This window comes from Felis catus, chromosome C1, assembly GCF_018350175.1.
Source record: "Felis catus isolate Fca126 chromosome C1, F.catus_Fca126_mat1.0, whole genome shotgun sequence".
Lineage (NCBI taxonomy): Eukaryota > Metazoa > Chordata > Mammalia > Carnivora > Felidae > Felis > Felis catus.
This window is the reverse complement of record NC_058375.1, coordinates 21,293,628-21,314,657: the sequence shown is the minus strand read 5'-3', so window position 1 is coordinate 21,314,657 and position 21,030 is coordinate 21,293,628. Positions and strand designations below refer to the sequence as shown.

At 41.5% G+C, this 21,030-nt stretch overlaps 1 protein-coding gene across 13 annotated transcripts in view; it reads right to left on the bottom strand.

Moving 5' to 3' along the window:
- The window catches only part of PHACTR4 (phosphatase and actin regulator 4), a 134,396-nt gene that overhangs the window by 73,126 nt on the left and 40,240 nt on the right, over positions 1-21,030 (bottom strand). For all 13 annotated transcript variants that reach the window (XM_045035382.1, XM_045035380.1, XM_045035385.1 and 10 more), the window contains one exon: positions 2,605-2,658. In XM_045035382.1, the coding sequence (XP_044891317.1) occupies positions 2,605-2,658 (54 nt within the window). The remainder of the gene's footprint in view (positions 1-2,604; positions 2,659-21,030) is intronic.

Below are 21,030 nucleotides of genomic sequence, written 5' to 3'. Positions count from 1 at the left end.
ACTTTTGTTTTCAGAATACAACAAATAATTCTTTTTCAGTACATTTGTATAACTGTTAGCTAACCTAATTATCACAAAATTCTTACCCTGTCTTATAAGGACTCTACCATCTTCGAAACACACTTACTTTACATTCAGAATTCTTTTCTTTGTCAAATGGCACGGAGCAGATCATAACCCAGCAAACATTACCATATGTATGTTTTGTAAGCAAATAAGAAAATTCCATTTTTCTTTAGAATCCACATTATGAATATAAATGCTAATCAGGTTATGACTCCAAGATTTAAAGTAGAAGAGGAAAAATCTCACTAGCACAGAACACCACCTTCCTTTTTCTCATGTTGGTGATCAAAAGCACATCAATTAGATGCAATTAAATTTAAGTTATGCTTAAGTTAGGTGAGGTAAGGGGGTTATAGAGAAAAATTGTTTCCAGTAAACATTCTTGGAGTTATCAAAAGTTACTCTAGTTTGTCACATGTACATGTTCTATACGATTTGTCACCAAGCAACCAAAATCAACTAGATTTACTAAACCGTTCATAAGGAATCCCCACCAGAATTAACTTAATAATAAAACTACAAATTTATCACTAAAGTACTGACTGCCCTCTAGTGTTCAAACTAAGGATTATGTTGATGAACTTGATGTAAGAGCCCTTCAGGGGGCCAAGGTCCTAAAAAAGCAGTTAGGGACATTAAAAGGAGAGAAGAGGGGCACCTGGGTGGCTCAGTCGGTTAAGTGTCCGACTTCGGCTCAGGTCATGATCTCACCGCTTGTGAGTTCAAGCCCCGCATCCAGCTCTGTGCTGACAGCTCAGAGCCTGGGGCCTCTTTTCGGATTCTGTGTCTTTCTCTCTCTCTCTGCCCCTCCCCCTCCCCCGCTCTCTCTCTCTCTCTCAAAAATAAATAAACATTAAAAACATTTTTTTTAAAAAGCAGAAGAAATTTGGATCTTGCAAGTTCTCAAAGCAAGACAATAGCTATTAACCTGAACTACTCATTACTTGTACCAGTAGCCCAAGCGCTGATCTCAGTCATCTAGGGTAACTGGGCACGAGTAGAATATAAAGTTGGTAATATTTTTCTTTTTCTTTTTTTTTTTTTTCAACGTTTATTTATTTTTGGGACAGAGAGAGACAGAGCATGAACGGGGAAGGGGCAGAGAGAGAGGGAGACACAGAATCGGAAACAGGCTCCAGGCTCTGAGCCATCAGCCCAGGGCCCGACGCGGGGCTCGAACTCACGGACCGCGAGATCGTGACCTGGCTGAAGTCGGACGCTTAACCGACTGCGCCACCCAGGCGCCCCAGGTAATATTTTTCTTATACTTCAAGTTACATTGGCATAAGAGGAGATTCAGATTTCTTCACATTCAGCAAAGAATCACAAAATGCCTGAATCAAAATCTTACTCCAGCATGCTCAGGTTAACAGTCTAAGGAAAACAGTCTCTGGTCCCTTTTTTTTTTGCATATTTTAAACTCCTATTTTAAATTTTAAGTTCTTCCTAACTAGTCTTCCTAATCTGTAATATGATTTGGGGGGAGGAAGGGGTGGATACCCTAGACTATATCTCTCTTTGAAATTAGAATCAATAGGAAAAGAGTAACTTACTTTTTAGTCAGAAAGGTAGATACTAAACCTTTGTGTATCTAGATTTACATTCCCTTAACCATGCTGTTAGATAAAATATCACATACATACAAACTTCACTAGAAACAGTGAACATCCTTGCCATTATGATTACTTCCATGGTATCTTTCATTGGCCAAGTACTAATGAAGAACTTCAAAGCACACTTGTTTGGAAATAGTAGCAGAACTAAACTTCCAACCAAACAGAGGACTTCATAAGTTCCTAAGTGTTCAAGATCGAGAATTTTAAACTTCTTATTTTAACTTGCCAAATGGTTCTTTGTTTTATTTGAAGTAAGTAGCATTCTAGATCAGCAGGTCTCAAAGTACAATGTAGGAAACACTGGGGATCCCTGAATAGCAAGGTTAGAATTATTTTTTAAAAATAAGACAAAGATGTTATTTGCCTTTTCACTCTCATAATCTCTCAATTGTATAGTCAATTTTCCAGAGACTACATGGTACGTGATACAGAACAGACTGCAGGAGCAGCTATGCGAATCCAGTTGTCTTCTGTTAAGTCAGACATCAAAGAGACTCGCAAAAAAAGTAAAACAATCCCTCCCCTGTTGCTTTTTTTTCCCCCCTTGTTTTGGGAGTTATTTTTCATTAACAATGTTATTTATGAAGCTTATGAATTTATTAAAGCGGTTATAAATGAAACAATATTTTAAAAATTTGTACAACATGGTAAATATCAACAGTAACATATTTCACAGTAACACAGTAAATATCAATAAATATAACATAGTAAATATCAATAAATATAAGTCATGCCAACAAAGCTCTCTTGGGCCTTCAATTATATTTACAGTATAAAGGGATCCTGAGACCAAAAAGCCTGAGAGCCATTAAGCTACAAAGCAGCATACTGAACATGAAAAAAATTAATTTACAGAGGTTTAATGGAGGTGAGGATAAAACACAAATATCATTTACTAAGAAAAATGTTAAGTGATACTCACCAAATGGATCTTCCATGCCACTATTAACCAGTTTAGGGAGGTGAGGTATAGTTTCTAAAGAGAGAAAAAAAGGTAAATGATATACTTTAAAACATAAAATCCACCACCTTTTATGTGTTGTTGTTTTTTTTTTAACACCCAATTCAGTAACAGTGATTATAGTTTAAAAGTGGAACATTATAGGAGTGCCTTGGTGGCTCAGTCAGTTAAGCGTCCAATTCTTGATTTTGGCTCAGTCATGATCTCACAGTTGGTGGGATTGAGCCCCGCTGGCGTCAGGCTCTGCACTGAGAGCACGGAGGCTGCTTGGAATTTTCTTTCTCTGCCCCTTTTCTGTGCCCACATGCACGCACATGCACTCTCTCTCTCTCAAAATAAAATAAACATTAAGGCTGGAACATTATAGAAATGTATAATGTATTAAGTGAGAACATTACCAACTGGGGTTTATTTTAAGACAGCTGAGATACAGATATATAGTATAAAAATATCATAAAACATTTAAGGCTAATTTAAGTTTATTTATTCATTTTGAGAGACACAGAGACACAGTGCACGTGAGTGCGCGCACAAGTGGGGGAGGGGTGGAGACAGGGAGAGAGAATCCGAAGTAGGCTCTGCATGATCAGCGTGGAGACCAATGCAGGGCTCAAACTCACAAACCATAAGATCATGACTTGAGCTGAAGTTGATGCTTAACCAACTGAGCCACCCAGATGCCCCTAATTTTCATTTTAAAATATATTATTCTCAGTTTACTCAAGTAAGTTACCTTTCCAGCCCCCATCTTGAATTTACTACAGTGTAAGGAAAAAGGATAGTTCTTATGTAAAAACACATACCCCCCCACCCCGCCCCAGACACCCGATAAAACTCATAAACATCTGAGAAAGGGTATCCATGATATCTTAGAAAGAAGTGATTTTGCCTAAAGAAAGTACGAGTTACTTCAAATGCAATAAGTTTTTTTTTTTTTTTTTTTTTTTTAATTTTTATTTTTGGGACAGAGAGAGACAGAGCATGAACGGGGGAGGGGCAGAGAGAGAGGGAGACACAGAATCGGAAACAGGCTCCAGGCTCTGAGCCATCAGCCCAGAGCCCGACGCGGGGCTCGAACTCACGGACCGCGAGATCGTGACCTGGCTGAAGTCGGATGCTTAACCGACTGCGCCACCCGGGTGCCCCACAAATGCAGTAAGTTTTAAGTTTAGGATGTTCAAGTATGAAAATAAAACAATGTTTTGAAAGAAATCTGACTGAGTATATAGATACCCAATCTCCTTTACCCTTAATTAAGACAAGGATCAATCTGCCCAATCTCACTTCCTATCTCTTTTGTGGTTTTGATCCCAAGGGTATTCCCTTATAAACAGTCTGAAAGAATACTAAACTCCCAATTCAGAGTCTGCTTTTCAGAGAACACAACCTACCAACAGCTGGTGTCGGAGTGACCTGAGAAAACTGGGAGTATGAAAGGGTTTTGGAGCTGAATTGCTCACAGCCTAGATGGCAGTGAGGACCCCACTGCTGGTGGTAGGTCTAACACAGATAATCCCTGGTGAAAGGTGCTGGTCCAGTTCTTAAACTTTCACCAGTGGTAAACAGTGGTGGTCTATCTGTGGAAGGGAATGCTCTAGCTGACTGAATGTATCAGGCATTTGAACAGCAAAGGGAAAACATAACTATAATGACAACTGAATTGAATGGCTATTGCTAAACTCAGTAATAACAAAAAACGAAGAGTGAATTAACAGTCAGTTGAAAGTCAACTATGAAAGCCACAAGCCTTATTGGTAAACTCTACTCTGTGGCAGCAGGACAGAAAAAGCTGAAGACCCGTGGCAGGAGTTACTCAGAATAGGCCAGCTCTGAGGTTCGTGCTCAGCCAAGAGAGGTATGTTATGCCAAGGTCAGGTCCCTGATTGGGGAAAAAATGAGACCCTAATACATGGGAGGGAGATAACTGGATTAACGTCCCTTCCAAAATCTCAAATGTCCAAATACACCGTAACCTCCTGAGACTACAAAAGTGGCCCAACCTCCCCACAAAAACCAGCATTCACCTCTCACTTGAAAATAATGCAGAGGTCTCCACATCTTGCTCGGTAAAACAATGCCCCCCTCAGGATCTGCCACCTCCTGGCTAGTGTAAGTCACAACACAACCGAGCCCACAAGTGCTATTTCTGATAGATCAGAAAGGAATTATAACCAAAGGTAGTTGCAAGACTTAGCAAAGCATGTATGGCAGGGGCCAGGGGAGTAAAACAGTGACTGAATTCTGAGGATGCCTGAACATGAGGATCAGAACATAAGACTGACAAGGAAGAGGTTATCTATTACTCTCTGGAAATATGGGATTTACCACCCTGGCAAAAACCTCAGGATATGATGTGAACTTACCACCAGGAAGGTTGCTAAAACTGGAAATGTGATGGCCCATGCTAAGTACCAACACCAAAACTACAACGGCAGACAGTGGAGGAAGGAATCAAAGGTTCAAGGAAGTAGGCATCCTGAAGTAGGTCAGAAAACCCATCAAATTATTATGTTCCTTGGAATGGCCAGGAGGATGCCATAAAGAATGTGCTGGTGAGATGGGCTCCAGTGTCATTAGGAAGTTTAATAGCTGGTCTCCTGCACAGGAGAGGTTGTTAACAAAACTAACCCCACTGATAGCAATGGTGATGGCAGGAGCTTAAAACAAAGCAACCCAGACCCTGGTACTTAACTGTTAAAAGTCAGAGGGACACAATTACCATACAGACCAGCAAAGTCAGAGTGGCAGTCAAAGGGTCCTGACTCAGATTTATGGAGATAGTTAATGGAACATGATGTCACTAGAAGCAAAATAGACAAACTGCCAATAAGAGCACTTCTCTATTTGAAACATCAAAAGAAATTAAGGATGGAAGGTCAGGATGCTGAGGGTAGTTACCCCACTAAAAAATCAGAATCCCTGGGGGCGCCTGGGCAGCGCAATCAGTTAAGCATCTGACTCTTGATTTCAGCTCAGGTCATGATCTCACAGTTCATGAGATGGAGCCCCACATCAGGCTAACAGCACGGAGCCTGCTTGGGATTCTCTCTCTCTCTCCCTCTTTCTCTGACCCTCCCTGACTGGTTCTGTGTGTGTCTCTCTCTCAAAATCAATAAGTACACTTTAAAAGAATAATCAGAGGGGCACCTGGGTGGCTCAATTGGTTAAACAGCCAACCCTTGGTTTCAGCTCAGGTCATGATCTCATGGTTCATGGGATCAAGCCCCACGTAGGGCTCTGTGCTAACAGTGCAGAGCCTGATTGGGATTCTCACTTGAAGGACGATGTCAATTTTCCCCTCTCTTGCATAATACAGTCCTAAGAGACATAGATCATCTGGACTTCTTGCAGGACATCACAGTGACCACTATATTAATAACATGTTGCTAACTGGGCCAGATGAGCAAGAGGCAGATAGCACACTGATGGCCTAGTCAGGAAACATGCATTCCAGACAAGTGAGAGATAAATATCTCAAAGGTTCAGGAACCCATTACATCAGTAAAATCTTTAGTAGTCAGGACTTGACAAGACATGCCATTCAAGTAAAGTCATCCAAGTAAATAATTGCATCTTGCATCGCCCGCCAGTAAGAGGGAAGCACAACGCCTGAGAATACTGCTCTGGCTTCTAAACCAGGTGACACAAAAAGGCGCATTTGGAGAATAGCTCAAAACAGGAGAGGACTGCAGGCCTGGGTGGTGATACAAACAACCTGGCCGATCCTATGGTATTACAGCAAGCCCCAGTGGGAGAATCACTACACAGACCACTGGGGTTCTGGAGCAAGCCCATGCCACTTGTAGGAGAAAATCATATGCCTTCTGCACAACTCCTGGCATGATATACTATGTCCTAGTAGATATGGAGCACCTGACCATGGGACACCAAGTGACCGTTTACTTAGAAGCATCCATCATGACCTAGGTTCTATGAAACACACCAAGCTGTAACGTCGGGTGTACCCAGTAACAATACAGCATAAGATGAAAGTGATACAACCAAGAGCAAGCACAAATAGGACCCACAAGCTTGAGCAGAGAGCCCAAATCATCATATCATCCACCACTGTTGTACAAGAATATCCCTCAGCATATACCTTTCTGGACATATAGGAGGCCCTATAGCCAGCTAACAGAGAAAAAAAACTTCACATTTTTCATAGATAGCTGTATGCGGATACGAGTCAAAAATGAACAGGCACAGCCCCACTCCGGGGGTGGCATGGAAAGACAGTGGTAAAGGAAAACCCTCCCAATGGACAGAGCTTTAAGCAGTACACTTGACTGTCTACTTTGTGTAGACAAAGAAGTGGTGTGATAGTTCACAGGAAAGTGTCCTAACATGCTGGTCAGGGGGCATAAAAGTGGAAAGACTGGCATATTGGGGCAAGGAGGTCTTAGGGTAGAGGCATGCAGGAGGGCATAGGAGTGGATACAACATGTTAAGACCTTTGTACGACATGTTAACATTCATCAGAGAACATCTGCCATGCAAGAAGCACTAAACAACCAAACAGACAATGAGTCAACTAATTTGTCAGCCATCTTTTGTCATGGCCTCCCAAGTGCTGACAAAATGAGCACATGAAAGAAAGTGGACATAGTGGCAGAGATATATACCATGCATGGACAACAGAATGAACTCCGTTATGCTCCAGTTACTGATGCCGCAAAAAGTCCAAATGGCCAGCCACAGAGGCAAACACTAAGCTCCAATATGGCACCACCTTTTAAGGAAACCAATAGGCCACATGATGGCAAGTTGACTGACTATATTTGGCCCCTTCCACCATGAAAAGGTGAGCAATTTATTCCAAAAGGAATAAGGACATATTCTGGGTAGAGGTTTGCCTTTCCTGCCCAAAGGAACATCACTACCTGAGAGTTCAGGAAAATTGTAATCTATCAGTAAGCATCATCCCATACAATATCATGTCATCACATTAAGTGCAGGATAGGGCCCAGGACCATGAGATCCACTGGTGGTACCATACAATAGCATCATCTAAAAGCTCCTACCTTAAAGACCACTGAAATGGCCTGAAGGCAAAGCTGGAGGATCAACTCAATGTAATATGTTATGAAATCAAAGTGCCACCCTCCAGGATGCAACATATGCACCAAGTCAAAGACCTTTACATGCTATGTCTTCAACAGGAAAAATACATGGATACGGGAAAATGGTAGGTAGAAACATGATACCCCGTTTGTCACCAAATCCCAAAGGCCCACCTGGAGAATGTGTGCGTCCTATCCCTGCAACTCTAAAGATATTCATCATTGAAAAAGAACACTTCCATAGGAGACAAAAGAATCCCAAGACTATTAGCTATGGGTGCCACCTGGGCATTTTGGAGTTCTTATATCTAGGGATAGTAGGCAAAGAAGAGGAATTACCACCTTGGCAGGGATAACTGATCCTTATTATCAGAAAGAAGTAGGGCTGCTGTTCCACAAGGGGACAGTGACAATATATCTGAAACCCAGATGATCCACTTGGGTGCCTACTGGTACTCGCTTTCCCAATTCTGAATGCACAGTAAACAGACAAATTGGATACTCTGGCCTAAGAAACGCATGGTAGCTAGTTGTTCAGATCCTTCAGGAATGAAGGTCTGGGTCACACTACCAAGCAAGACATCCAGACTGGTGAGATGGCAGCAGAAGACAAGGGGGATCTGAAATGGAGAGTGGAGGGAGGTAATAATTACCAGTTGTAATGTTGAGACCAGTTGCAGCAGCAGGAGATATAGTTCACCACACCAACTTCCCTCTTCTAAGCATCCCCCAGATAGAAGAGAGGCCCACCAGTATTCTGGAGGAGCTATTCTCTCAACATGTATAAACAAGTAGATGACAGGAACAAAAACGAAGACACAAAATTCCAAAACTTACCAGGTGCAGCTAAAGGAGTGCTTAGAAGGAAATGTATAGCTGTAAACACCTACAATAAAAAGGGAAGAAAGAGGGTTGCCTGGGTGTCTCAGTCGATTAAGCGTCCGACTTTGGCTCAGGTTATCATCTGGCAGTTCATGGGTTCGTGCCCCATGTTGGGCTATGTGTTGATGGCAAGGAGCGTATTTGGGATTCTCTCTCTCTCTCTCTCTCTCTCAAATAAATAAACATTTAAAAAATGTTAAAAAAGTAAAATTAAGAAGAAAGATGTCTAATCAACAACCTAACCTTTTACCATAAGACACTGGGAAAAAAGTAAACAATATGGATTAGAGCAGAAATTGGAGAAATAGAAAACACAAAAATTAAGTCAAAATAAATTAAAGACCGGGGCGCCTGGGTGGCGCAGTCGGTTAAACGTCCGACTTCAGCCAGGTCACGATCTCGCGGTCCGTGAGTTCGAGCCCCGCATCGGGCTCTGGGCTGATGGCTCAGAGCCTGGAGCCTGCTTCCGATTCTGTGTCTCCCTCTCTCTCTGCCCCTCCCCCGTTCATGCTCTGTCTCTCTCTGTTCCAAAAATAAATAAACGTTGAAAATAAATTAAAGACCTAAATGTAAGAGCTAAAACTATAAAACTCTTAGGAGAAAAGATAGGTCTAAGCTTACGACCTTTAGTTAGGCAATTAAGTTTCTTAGATACGATACCAGAACCACAAGCAACAAAAGAAAAAGTAGATAAACTTTACGTCGTCAAAATTAAAAACAGAAAATAAGTGTCAAGAGGATTTGGAGAATTATGTACTGTAACACAAAATGGTGCGGCCATTGTGAAAACAGTATGGCAGTTCCTAAAAAATTTTTCAAAAAAAAATTATCACATGATCCTGCAATTCTACTACTGAGTATACACCCTGAAGAATTGAAAGCAGGGACTCAAACAGATACTTATACACCCATGTTCACACTAGCATTACTAACAACAGCCAAAAGGTAGAAACAACCAAAATATTCATCGACAGATGAATGAATAAATAAAATGTGGTATATATTATTCAGCCTTAATAAGGAATGGAAGTCTGACATGCATTACAACACAGATGAGTCTTTAAAAATTTTTTTAAACGTTTATTTATTTTTGAGAGACAGAGAGACAATGTGAGTGGGAGAGGGGCAGAGAGAGAAAGAGACACAGAATCTGAAGCAGGCTCCAGGCTCACAGCAGTCAGCACAGAGCCTGACACAGGCTTTGAACCCACAAACCGTAAGATCATGATCTGAGCCAAAGTCCAATGCTTAATGGACTGAGCCACCCAGCCTCCCCACCACATAGATGAATCCTGAGACATTATGCTAAATGAAATAAGCCAAATCCAAAAGGAAGACATTGTAGGATCCCACTTTACCTAGAGCCGTCAAATTCAGAGACAGAAAGTCAGATGGTGTTTCCAGGGGCTGGCAGGAGGGGAGAATGAGGAATTATCATTAATGGATATAGAGTTTCAGTTTGGTAAGATGAAAAATTTCTGAAGATAGAGGGTGGTAATGGTTGTAGAACAATATGTCACTGACAATACTCTCAAGAAATGCTTAAATGGTAAACATCGTAGTGTATATTTTACTGCAATTAAAAAAAAAAAACCCAAAAAAGAGGGACGCCCAGGTGGCTCAGTCAGTAAAGCATTCAACTAACCAACTCTTGATTTCGGCTCAGGTTATGATCTCACACTTCATGAGATCAAGCCCTGCGTCTACTGTGGGCGCAGAGTTTGCTTGGGATTATCTGTCTCCCTCTCTCTCTGCCTCTTTCCTGCTTGAGTGCTCTCTCTCTCTCTCTCCCTCCCTCCCTCAAAATAAATAAACATTAAGGAAAGGTTAAAAAACAAAACAAACAAAAAACAAAACTAGCTGAACCTTGGTAAGGTTCCAGTGATCATTAAGATGGCATTTCAACTGACTTTCATTTCCCTCTCTTCAGGTTTGTGTTAGAACTCCATAACTACAGTAGCTATGAAAACCACAGCCTAGCAGCTACTGGAAAAGATACAACAAATGTGGAGCTCCCTCAAAGCCCCATCCTCAGAGAGCTGTTAGTATGTGATCGGACTAACAGCACCAAGAAAAGTCCAAGCTCCTTATCTTTATTTGACCTCACTCAGAGCTTGCTCCATGTGAACAGCCCTATCCTGAGGGCATTTTTCAAAACCTGTCAGTGACAGTGGTTTAACATCCCAACAGCCTAAGGCAGTGATACCAGCTGGAGGCTAACACTGAACAAAAAACCCATAAATGTTCAGGAATGACATGTCTATAAGGGACTCTGGAAAGCTCTGACATATTCCTGGGTATCTAGAAGGGCACATGCATTTACAGGCTGTGCACAAACCCAAGAAAGGCATGAGAGGAGGCCCGGTTGACCTTGAAATTCTGTGCAAGCAGGAAGTGATGGCTAAGGGAAGGTTGTAAACTACCTGCAAGGAGTATTGAAGGTATACTCCAACATACAGACACAGCACCTTTGGCAAAGGGTGGGTAATTTATTGGTTCAAGACACTTAAGGAAATCTCTGTCTAATCATTGGCTAACTACTAAACCAACTAAGCAGAGACTGCAAAGGCCATACCCAATAAAGCATACAGGCTCTATACATACTTAGTCCAGGAAAGTCACTAAATAAACAGCAATAAGAAACCCACAGGAGGGAGGGGAGAATCTGATTTTCAAACTTGCCACATTATTTTAAATAGCTCAGTTTTCAGAAAAAATTATGAGTCACCCAAACAGGAAAGTATGGTCTGTATACAGGGGAAAAAAAGCAGTCAACAAAACTACCTGAAGAGGCCTAGGTGTTGAGAGAGAGTGTGCGTGGGCAAGCCAGCAGGGGGAGGAGTAGAGAGAGAGGGAGACACAGAATCCGAAGCAGGCTCCAGGCTCTGAGCAGTCGGCACAGAGCCTGACACTGGCCTTGAACCCACAAACCATGAGATCATGACCTGAGCTGAAGTCGGACACGCAACCAACTGAGCCACCCAGGCACCCCTAGACTGTTTTAAAGTAACATGTGAATTATAATCCCCAGAGCAACCACTAAAAAAAGACTAGCTAGGAAGTCAAATTAGTTGAGTATTAATCTTCCAATAACAAGTATAAAAGGAATTAGAGAGAATAAGGGATTAATACTGGCTACAGTCATTAGAAGCCTGAATGCAGTGTGTTCATTTGTGTAAACAAAGCTCCATTCAAACCCTCATGCTAACAGACCTGAGGTCAGCACTTTGTTTCAGATGTATGTGGCACTGAATAAATGTCTGATACATAAGTGGAATGGCAATAATAACCAAGAATCAAAAATCTGAAAATGCTTAGTAAATACAACAGGATTTGCTGACAGATTGAGAAGAGAGGATTCATACTATCTCAACTGTTAAACACGTTATCACTAGAATGATCAGGGTGATGATCCTGGGTTACCTAACAGAAAGTTTCAATTAACAAAACATCTCTGTCCTTAGAGAGTCACAAACAGAAGGGTATCTTGCTAAAAGAATCCTGAGTAGTCTTCGTAGAAGAGACTACTTTGTGTCTCCACCTAACTGGACGCTTGTGCTACAAATATTCCCGTGGTTTCTATAACCGCCCATAGGCAGATGATGCCCACACCTATACATATGCTCAGTCCAGATCTCTCTCAAAAGCTCAGGTAAAAGCCATAACACTTTCAACAGTTTATAAGACCCTATGACCATGCTCACATGACCCCATCATGTTCAACTCCTCTCTCTCTCCCTCATTAAGCTTCAGACCGGTGAGCCTCCTTACTGTTTCTTGAACGTGCCAGGCATGCTCAGGGCCTTTGCACTTGCTCTCCCTGGAATGCTCGTCCTCCAGATATTCATTCCGCAATTCTTTTAGATCTCTACTAAAATGCTGCCTTCCTAGTGAAGCCTTCATTACCCTACTTTAAATTGAGATCATCAACATCACCCTACTCCTCCTTTGTCTCTATTCTCACCTTTGTATTTTTCTTTTTTTTTTTTTTTTTTTTCAACGTTTATTTATTTTTGGGACAGAGAGAGAGACAGAGCATGAACGGGGGAGGGGCAGAGAGAGAGGGAGACACAGAATCGGAAACAGGCTCCAGGCTCTGAGCCATCAGCCCAGAGCCCGACGCGGGGCTCAAACTCACGGACCGCGAGATCATGACCTGGCTGAAGTCGGACGCTTAACCGACTGCGCCACCCAGGCGCCCCATCCTTTGTATTTTTCAAGAGTACTTATCTTCTACCATATGCTATAAATGTACTTTTATTGTGTTTATCATCTCCTCTCATTAAATTATGAGTTCTTTCAGGACACATATTTTACCTATTTTTGTTCACTGCTCAGCTAACTCTAACACTGTTCACTCTAACATCTAGAAAGTTGCCTGGAAAATAACAAGTATACAATAACAACTATTTTTTAAATGAATGAGCTCCAGGGGTGCCTGGGTGGCTCAGTCAGTTAAGGGGCCAACTTCAGCTCAGGTCATGATCTCACTGTTCATGGGTTCGAGCCCTGAGTCGGGCCCTGTGCTGCCAGCTTAGAGCCTGGAGCCTGCTTCGGATTCTGTGTCTCCCTCTCTCTCGGCCCCTCCCCTGCTCGCACTCTCTCTCTCTCTCTCAAAAATAAATAAACATTAAAAAAAAATTTTATTAGCTCCAAATTCACATGTCCAACTCACTGAACATCTCCAACTTAGATATCCACGAACCTCCATTCAACATACACAAAACAATTCATTATCTACCTCATTCATCCTTACTCCTTACTCTTCGTGCAAGTTTCCTAGCTCACCACCTACTTGCTCAAACCAGAAATCTCATCCTCCAAATCACGAGTCATTTCCAAAACATATCTCACATCCAACCCTCTCTTCATCACCTGAAGACACAATAGAATCCAAAATATTCTCGCTGCCTCTCACAGCCCCAGTAATTGTTAAGTGTTTTCTAAACTGGGGTCTATGGAATTCTTAAGAGTCTTTGTTTCCCCTCCTACTTCAACTGAGGTAGTCCCTGCAGGAACCTCCTCCCTTCTTCCTCTATGTGTTGCAGAGTCCTAAGATCTGGCCCTTGAATCTTGTCTCTTCCCAATCTTCACTCTCTCCCTCCCTGGAACATCATCAGCATTTTGGCCGGGTCAGTTCCTTAGTGAGTACTGTTCTACACTCTGCAGGACATTTAGCAACCCTCACTTAGTATCCCTTACCCCAGCTCCCCACATTAAATGCCCACAGCCTCCCCAATTATGACATGCAAAACCAGCCCCCTGTAATTCTAAACGTTCCTGGAGGAGTAACACCCCAAATATGAACCCCGACTAATCATCTCATCCAGTTCTATAGTTTAAAATACAATATATACACTGATAACTTCCAAATTCATATTTCCAGACTGAATCTCTCTCCTGAACTTCAAACTGGAATATCCACAGCCCATATAATATCTTTATTTGGAAATCTAAGAAGTTTCGCAAATACAGTATATTAAAAAAACAACAAAAACAACAAGAAAAAAACCCTCTTGATTGCCCACTCCCAGCTTGCTCTTCCTCCAGTGTCCCCTATTCAATAGTAGGGCAACAGATGTAGAACACTCACCAAAAAAAAAAAAAAAAAACAACAACAACAACAAAAAACCCAAACCCAAAAAACAAAATAGAGTTGGCAAGTGTGTTAGCTGCTATTTTGGATCATCATTTCAGTAAAGAGGCAACTTAAGTTTTCCAGTGGCTCAGAACAAAAACTTTAGTGTCATGACTGACTCTTCTCTTTCTCTTACACCCACACCTAAATCATCACCAAATTTTATGCCTCTGCCTCCAAAATACATCCATAATCTAAACACTTCTCACCACCCAACACCAAGCTATGGCCACATCTTGCCTAGACTGGTGTGTCAACTCCCTAATCAACCTTTTTTCTTCCACTCAGTCTCCTATATTGTATTGTCCTCAGAGTGGTCCGGGTGATTCTTTAAAAAAATAAAGTTGGGGGGAGGGGGGCGCCTGGGTGGGTGAATCAGTCGTGTGAGCATCTGACTCTTGATTTTGGCTCAGGTCATGATCCCAGGGTCGTGCAATCAAGCCCCGCGTTGGGCTCCACGCTGAGTGTGGAGCCTGTTTAAGATTCTCTCTCTCCTGGGGCACCTGGGTGGCTCAGTCGGTTGGGCATCTGACTTTGGCTCAGGTCATGATCTCACAGTCCGTGAGTTCGAGCCCCGCGTTGGACTCTGTGCTGACAGCTCAGAGCCTGGAGCCTGCTTCGGATTCTGTGTCTCCCTCTCTCTCTGCCCCTCCCCCGTTCATGCTCTGTCTCTCTCTGTCCCAAAAATAAATAAAACGTTGAAAAAAAAATAAATAAATAAAGTTTCTTTATTTATTTTGAGAGACAGAGACAGTACAAGTTGGGGAGGAGCAGAGAGAGAGGAGGGGAGAAAGAGAATCCCAAGCAGGCTCAGTGCTGCCAGCGCAGAGCCCGACATGGAGCTCGAACCCATGAAACCACAAGATAAGACCCTAGCCGAAACCAAGAGCCCAACCAACTCAGCCACCAAGGCGCCCCTGCTCCATATACATTTTAGAATCCGCTTGTCAAATTCCATGAAAAAAACTTACTGGAATTTTGATTAGAATTACATTTAATCTAAAACTCAAACTGGAGAGAACTGTCCTCTTTATAATACAAAGTTTTCCAAACATGAATATTTTATGTCTCTCCATTTAGGCCTCCTTTATTACGTCTCTGCTTGGACCATCTTTGTCTTTTAAACAGAGTTTTTGGGGAAAACGATCTAATTTATTTCTTTGTGATTAAGAGATATTTGTGTTCCTTTTTACCACCCTACTTTCTTTTTTTCACTTGTTCAACTTTTCAGGGTCTTTCTCCTTTTTTGCCCTCTGCTGTATCATTTTTTTCTTATTCCTTTTCCTCATTTCTGTTTATTTGTATTCTTTCTATTTCTATTCTTTCATTGTTACCTCTTAAAGACTGACATGAATATTTTATCTGAAGTCTAAAGTTAGTTAATATCTTTACTCTCCTTCCTAATTATACAGGAACTCTTGGACTGCTTTGACTTCAAGCCCCCTCCCTATTTATATTTGTTTGAATACTTTCCATTGCTATACCCACAAATAAGATGTTACTTTTTCAAGTCAGTCCTTAAGATTTTCCTTAATGTCCGTGTGTTCTTTGCTCATCATTCCCCTTTGCATCTTAGACCCTTGAGTCCAAGAGGCAGATTTCCTTCGTAAGTTCCTCTGGGGAGGTTCCACGGGAACACGTTCTTTCAGTTCCTTTGTTTGAAATTTTTTCTTTGAAATTTACTTTTGACATATTATTTTACTGAGTATACAATTCTCAGTTGACAGATGTTTTCTTATACAATTTTGAAAATATTGTTCTGCTGCCTTTTTACTTCTAGTATTGGCTCAACCAGCATACCAAACAATACCTCAAAAAGTATATACCTTGTTAGGAAAAATTGTGTATTCTTGGTAGACTCATTTATATCTGTATTTACAACTTGAGCCTATCCTGGACACTCAAAATGAAACAAGGAATAAAAGCTATTAATGATTGACACAGAAAAAACATTTCTGTCTTTAAAAGTCTGTCCAGAGGCACTTGGCTGACTTAGTCGGACAAGTGTGTGACTCTGATCTTGGGGTTATGAGTTTGGGCCCCACATTAGGTGGAGAAATAACTTAAAAGTAAAAATTTTTTTTAAGTTTATTTATTTTGAAAGAAAGAGCGTGAGCTGGGGAGAGGGGAAGAGAGAGGAGGAGAGACAGAGAATCCCAAGCAGGCTCTGTGCTGTCAGTGTGGAGCCTAACACAGGGCTCAATCCCAGAACGGTGGGATCATGAGCCAAAACCAAGAATCTGATGCTTAAGCAACTGAGCCACTCAGGTACCCCAGAAACAAAATCTTAAAAAAATAAAATAAAAAGTCTGTTCCAAAAAAGTTACACTGGGGTGCCTGGGTGGATCAGTCAGTTAAGCATCTGACTTTGGCTCAGGTCAGCTCAGAGGCTTCCTTTAGGTTCTGTGCTTCCTTCTCTCTCTGCCACTCTCCCACTCATTCTCTCTCTCTCAAAAATAAATAAACATTTAAAAATTTAAAAAAAAAGTTACACTTAGGAAAAGGTTATTTTTAAGTACAAATAACCAACATCTAACATATTACTTAAGGGTAAAGACTTAAAAATGGGACTAACCCCCCCCCCCCAGCTTCAAGAAAAACTAACCTCCTCCTCCTAATTAAACACGGTCTTTTCTGTTACCACTAAGAGGCATGAATCAGCTCTTTAAAATAGAGGTGTGGTTCACTGATAATCAAAAGTACTCTCAGGAAATATCATTAGGGAATTATGACAAATGACACTGTTTTCAGGAAAAATACAGATCTCAGCAAGGGTGATCTTACTTTTAAGATATGCATAATCATATTATTACTTCTGAAATAAATGGGACTAAATTCAAACTTCAGACAATTAAAGTTTCTTAAAAAAAAAATTTTTTTTTAAGTTTATCTATTTATTTTGAGGGAGAGAGCAAGCAGGGTAAGGACAAAGAGAGAGGGAGACAGAGAATCCCAAGAAGGCTCCACACTGTCAGTGCAGAGCCTGATATGGGGCTGGGTCTCATGAACCATGAGATCATGACCTGAGCTGAAATCAAGAGTCGGATGCTCAACCGACTGTGCCACCCAGGCACCCCAAAGTTTCTTTTTAATTGATGAAGTTTGGTTACGTATATCTGTATGGTGTTAGAAATCTAGTAAAACTTATCTGCAGAAAGACTTAAATGGACTTAAAACAGTTTCAGTACGTCTGGATCATAGTGATACCAAGTATAAATATCTCCTCATGAAATAATATTTGGGCTCATTATTTACAGGAATTTAATATGGCTGTGTACAGCCATACCACCCTGATCTCGAAGCTAAACAAGGTCTTGCCTGATTAGTACTTGGATGGGAGGAATTTAATATGGCCTAATTGATGTTTAGGAGGCTAACCCTTTTAAATCTCTTGTAGTTAAAAGGAAGAAGTTGCTCAACAACTGTTCTTTAATATCTTCCTTGCTTTTCTGCCCTACAAACTCACTAGCACGTACCAAAATATTTTATTTACCAAATCCCCTAAACCTTTATTTTTAATTCCTTAGCAAGAATGCCCTAAAAATAGTTAAATGCTTGCTTTTCTACTTCATCCAAATGATGTCTTTCCTCCAGAGAGTTAAGAGGTTACAGGAGGGCTTCTCATTGCTACAAAATATTTTCTTCTTTCTGTAAGCACAAAGAGGAGATAGTTTTAAAAATACAAAGAAGTCAGACACAAAAAAGACAAATATTAAATGATTCCACTTATATGAGACACCTAAAATGGGCAAATTAATACAGACACAAAATAGGACTGAGGTTACGAGGGGCTGAGAGGAGAGGCAATGGGAGTTATTATTTATCGGGTAGAGTTTCGGTTTGGGATGATGGAAAGTTTTAGAAATGGCTAGCCGTGATGGCTGCACCGTGTTGTGAATGTTCTTAACGCCACTGAGTTGAATACTTAAAAAGGTTAAAATGGTGATTTTACCACAATTAAAAATACAAAGTGTGCAATGATTACTGCAGTTGCAGACTTATCTCATGCCACAGACCGCAAAGACACATTCATTTAACAGAATGGCTCTTACTGGCCCGTGGCTTTAGTGCAAGGGTGAAGCCCCTCTCCCAATTACATAAAGATGTTGTTCCAGAAGCCACTTATCTCTTACCTAATTTTATGTAAGCATTAGAGTATGCAAAAGACTATTAGAAAAATGCCCAGTCTCACTGGTATCACCAACAGGCAAGAGGCATTGTGTCATCTTTTAATACATAAAGCAGAGACACACCCATATTCTGAATCTTCATGCTCTCCCTCAAATTTAAATTTAGAGGAAGGGACGGGAGGCAAAGTAGTAGGGTGTGTGCAAGTAAAAGAAAATGGAAAGTACTCTTCACGCCCAGTGACTTGGTTCTATATTCTTTGGTATTGACTGGCAGCATTTTTATTATTTTTTTAATGTTTATTTATTTTTGAGAGAGAGAGACCATCAGACAGAGCATGACCGGGGGAGGGGCAGGGAGAGAGGGAGGCACAGAATCCAAGGCAGGGTCCAGGCTCCGAGCTGCCAGCACAGAGCCCAGGCTCAAACTCACAAACTCACAAACCGAAAGATCATGACCTTGCTGAAATCAGACACTTCACCAACTGAGCCACCCAGGTGCCTTGAAGGACAGCATTTTAAAAAGGGATTTATCCATTGGGGACCTTGGTGGCTCAGTTGGTGAAGTCGCTGACTTCAGCTCAGGTTTTATCTTCTGTTCTGGTTCGCGGGTTCAGGCTGCATGGGGGGCTCTCTGCTGAGGCACTCTGCTGTCGGCCAGAGCCTGCCCTAGATTATTTTCCTCTCTCTCTCTCTCTCTCTCTCTCTCTCTCTCAAAAATAAATAAATAAACATTTAAAACATACATAAAAGGGATTTGTCCATGAGAGAAGGGAAGAAGAGCTATGTCTCCCTTAGAAATTCTCCCTCTTTCTACTCGTCACTCACTGGAGGGGGAGGGGGAAACGTTTCAGGGCTCCACTTTTTTTTCCCTTAAGATTTTATTTTTAAGTAATCTCTACACTCAATGTGAGGCTTAAAGTCACAACCCCAAGGTCAAGTGTCATATGCTCTACTGATTGATTCTGCCACTCCGGAATAAAGATTTTAAATTTCTAATGACCTAGGTGGACATTACTAGCTGAAGATTAATAACACTTTGAGGGGCGCCTGGGTGGCTCAGTCGCTTAAGGATCAGACTCTTGATTTCCACTCAGGTCATGATCTCACAGTCCTGAAAGCCAGCCCCACGTCAGCCTCCACACTGAGCTGCCTGGAATTCTCTCTCTCTCTCTGCCCCTCTCCCTTGCACTCTCTCTCTCTCAGAATAAATAAACATTAAAAAAAAGAAGAAGAAAAAAAGAACACTTTTAGTGTCTTCCGAAACTCCAAATGTCGTCACAAAACAAATGCTACCAGGAATAATAGTTAACTGTGAAAAAAATTAACTTGGAATAACATCTTTATCCCACACATCAAAATTTATTTTTCTGGGGCACCTGGCTGGCTCAGTCAGGAGAACATGCGACTCTTGATCTCGGGGTTTTGAGTTAGTACCCCACACTGGGTGTAGAGATTACTCAAAAATAAAATAGAACTACCCTACGACCTAGCAATTGCACTTCTCGGTATTTACCCAATGGCTACAAAAACGCTGATTCAAAGGGGCACATGCGCCCCAATGTTTACAGCAGCGCTATCAACAATAGCCAAATTATGGAAAGAGCCCAAATGTCCATCAACTGATGAATGGATAAAGATGTGCCTAGGTGGTTCACTGGGTGGTGAACTATACAAATGTTCATTTAGTAATTTTATTTTATTTTAGCAGTTTTATTTTAGTGATTTCATTTTAAAGAAAAAAGTTACACATGCAATACCTATGTAATAGTTAAACAAGTTGAAACCCACAACATACGATTCTTTAACTCCGTTTATTTCCATAAACAGTAGTAACTATTTAGTAGGGGAGAATAAAGAGGTAAACTAAATAGAGAAAAGTGCCCTGCAGAGATATGGTCAAAGTGCTCTGGGATCACTCAAGTTAAGGAGGAATCATTAATCTTCAACACCAATTTTCGACACTGTATTTCCTATCCAAATGCAAAGGAGAGAGTAAGCAGCTGGGTAGAGAGAATTAAGTACGCTGGTAAAAACTTAGATGGCATGTGCAGGGTAAAGGTGGGGAAAGGGGAGTTCTCTGTAAGAGATTAAAATGTAGAGTTCCAACAAAATCAGCCCCAGAGAGGAAACAAACCAAGCGATGCATTTAAGTTGTCAGACAATCATAAGATTGTTATCTAGTCTTAAATAAAATAGTCAAAATCTTTTTTTTTTTAATTTTTTTTTTTAGCGTTTATTTATTTTTGAGACAGAGAGAGACAGAGCATGAATGGGGGAGGGGCAGAGAGAGAGGGAGACACAGAATCGGAAGCAGGCTCCAGGCTCTGAGCCATCAGCCCAGAGCCCGACGCGGGGCTTGAACTCACGGACCACGAGATCGTGACCTGAGCTGAAGTCGGATGCTCAACCGACTGAGCCACCCAGGCGCCCCTAAAATAGTCAAAATCTATCTAAAAAATAATCCTGGAGGGGCACCTGAGTGGCTCAGCTGGTTAAGCACCCAACTTCGGCTCAGATAATGATCTCATGGTTCATGAGTTCGAGCCCCACATCAGGGTCTGCACTCACAGTGTGGAGCCTGGAGCCTGCTTAGGAGGAGTCTGTCTCCCTCTCCCTCTCCACTTCCCCCTGCTTTAGTACACTCTTGCATGCATGTGCGCTCTCTCTCTCTCTCAAA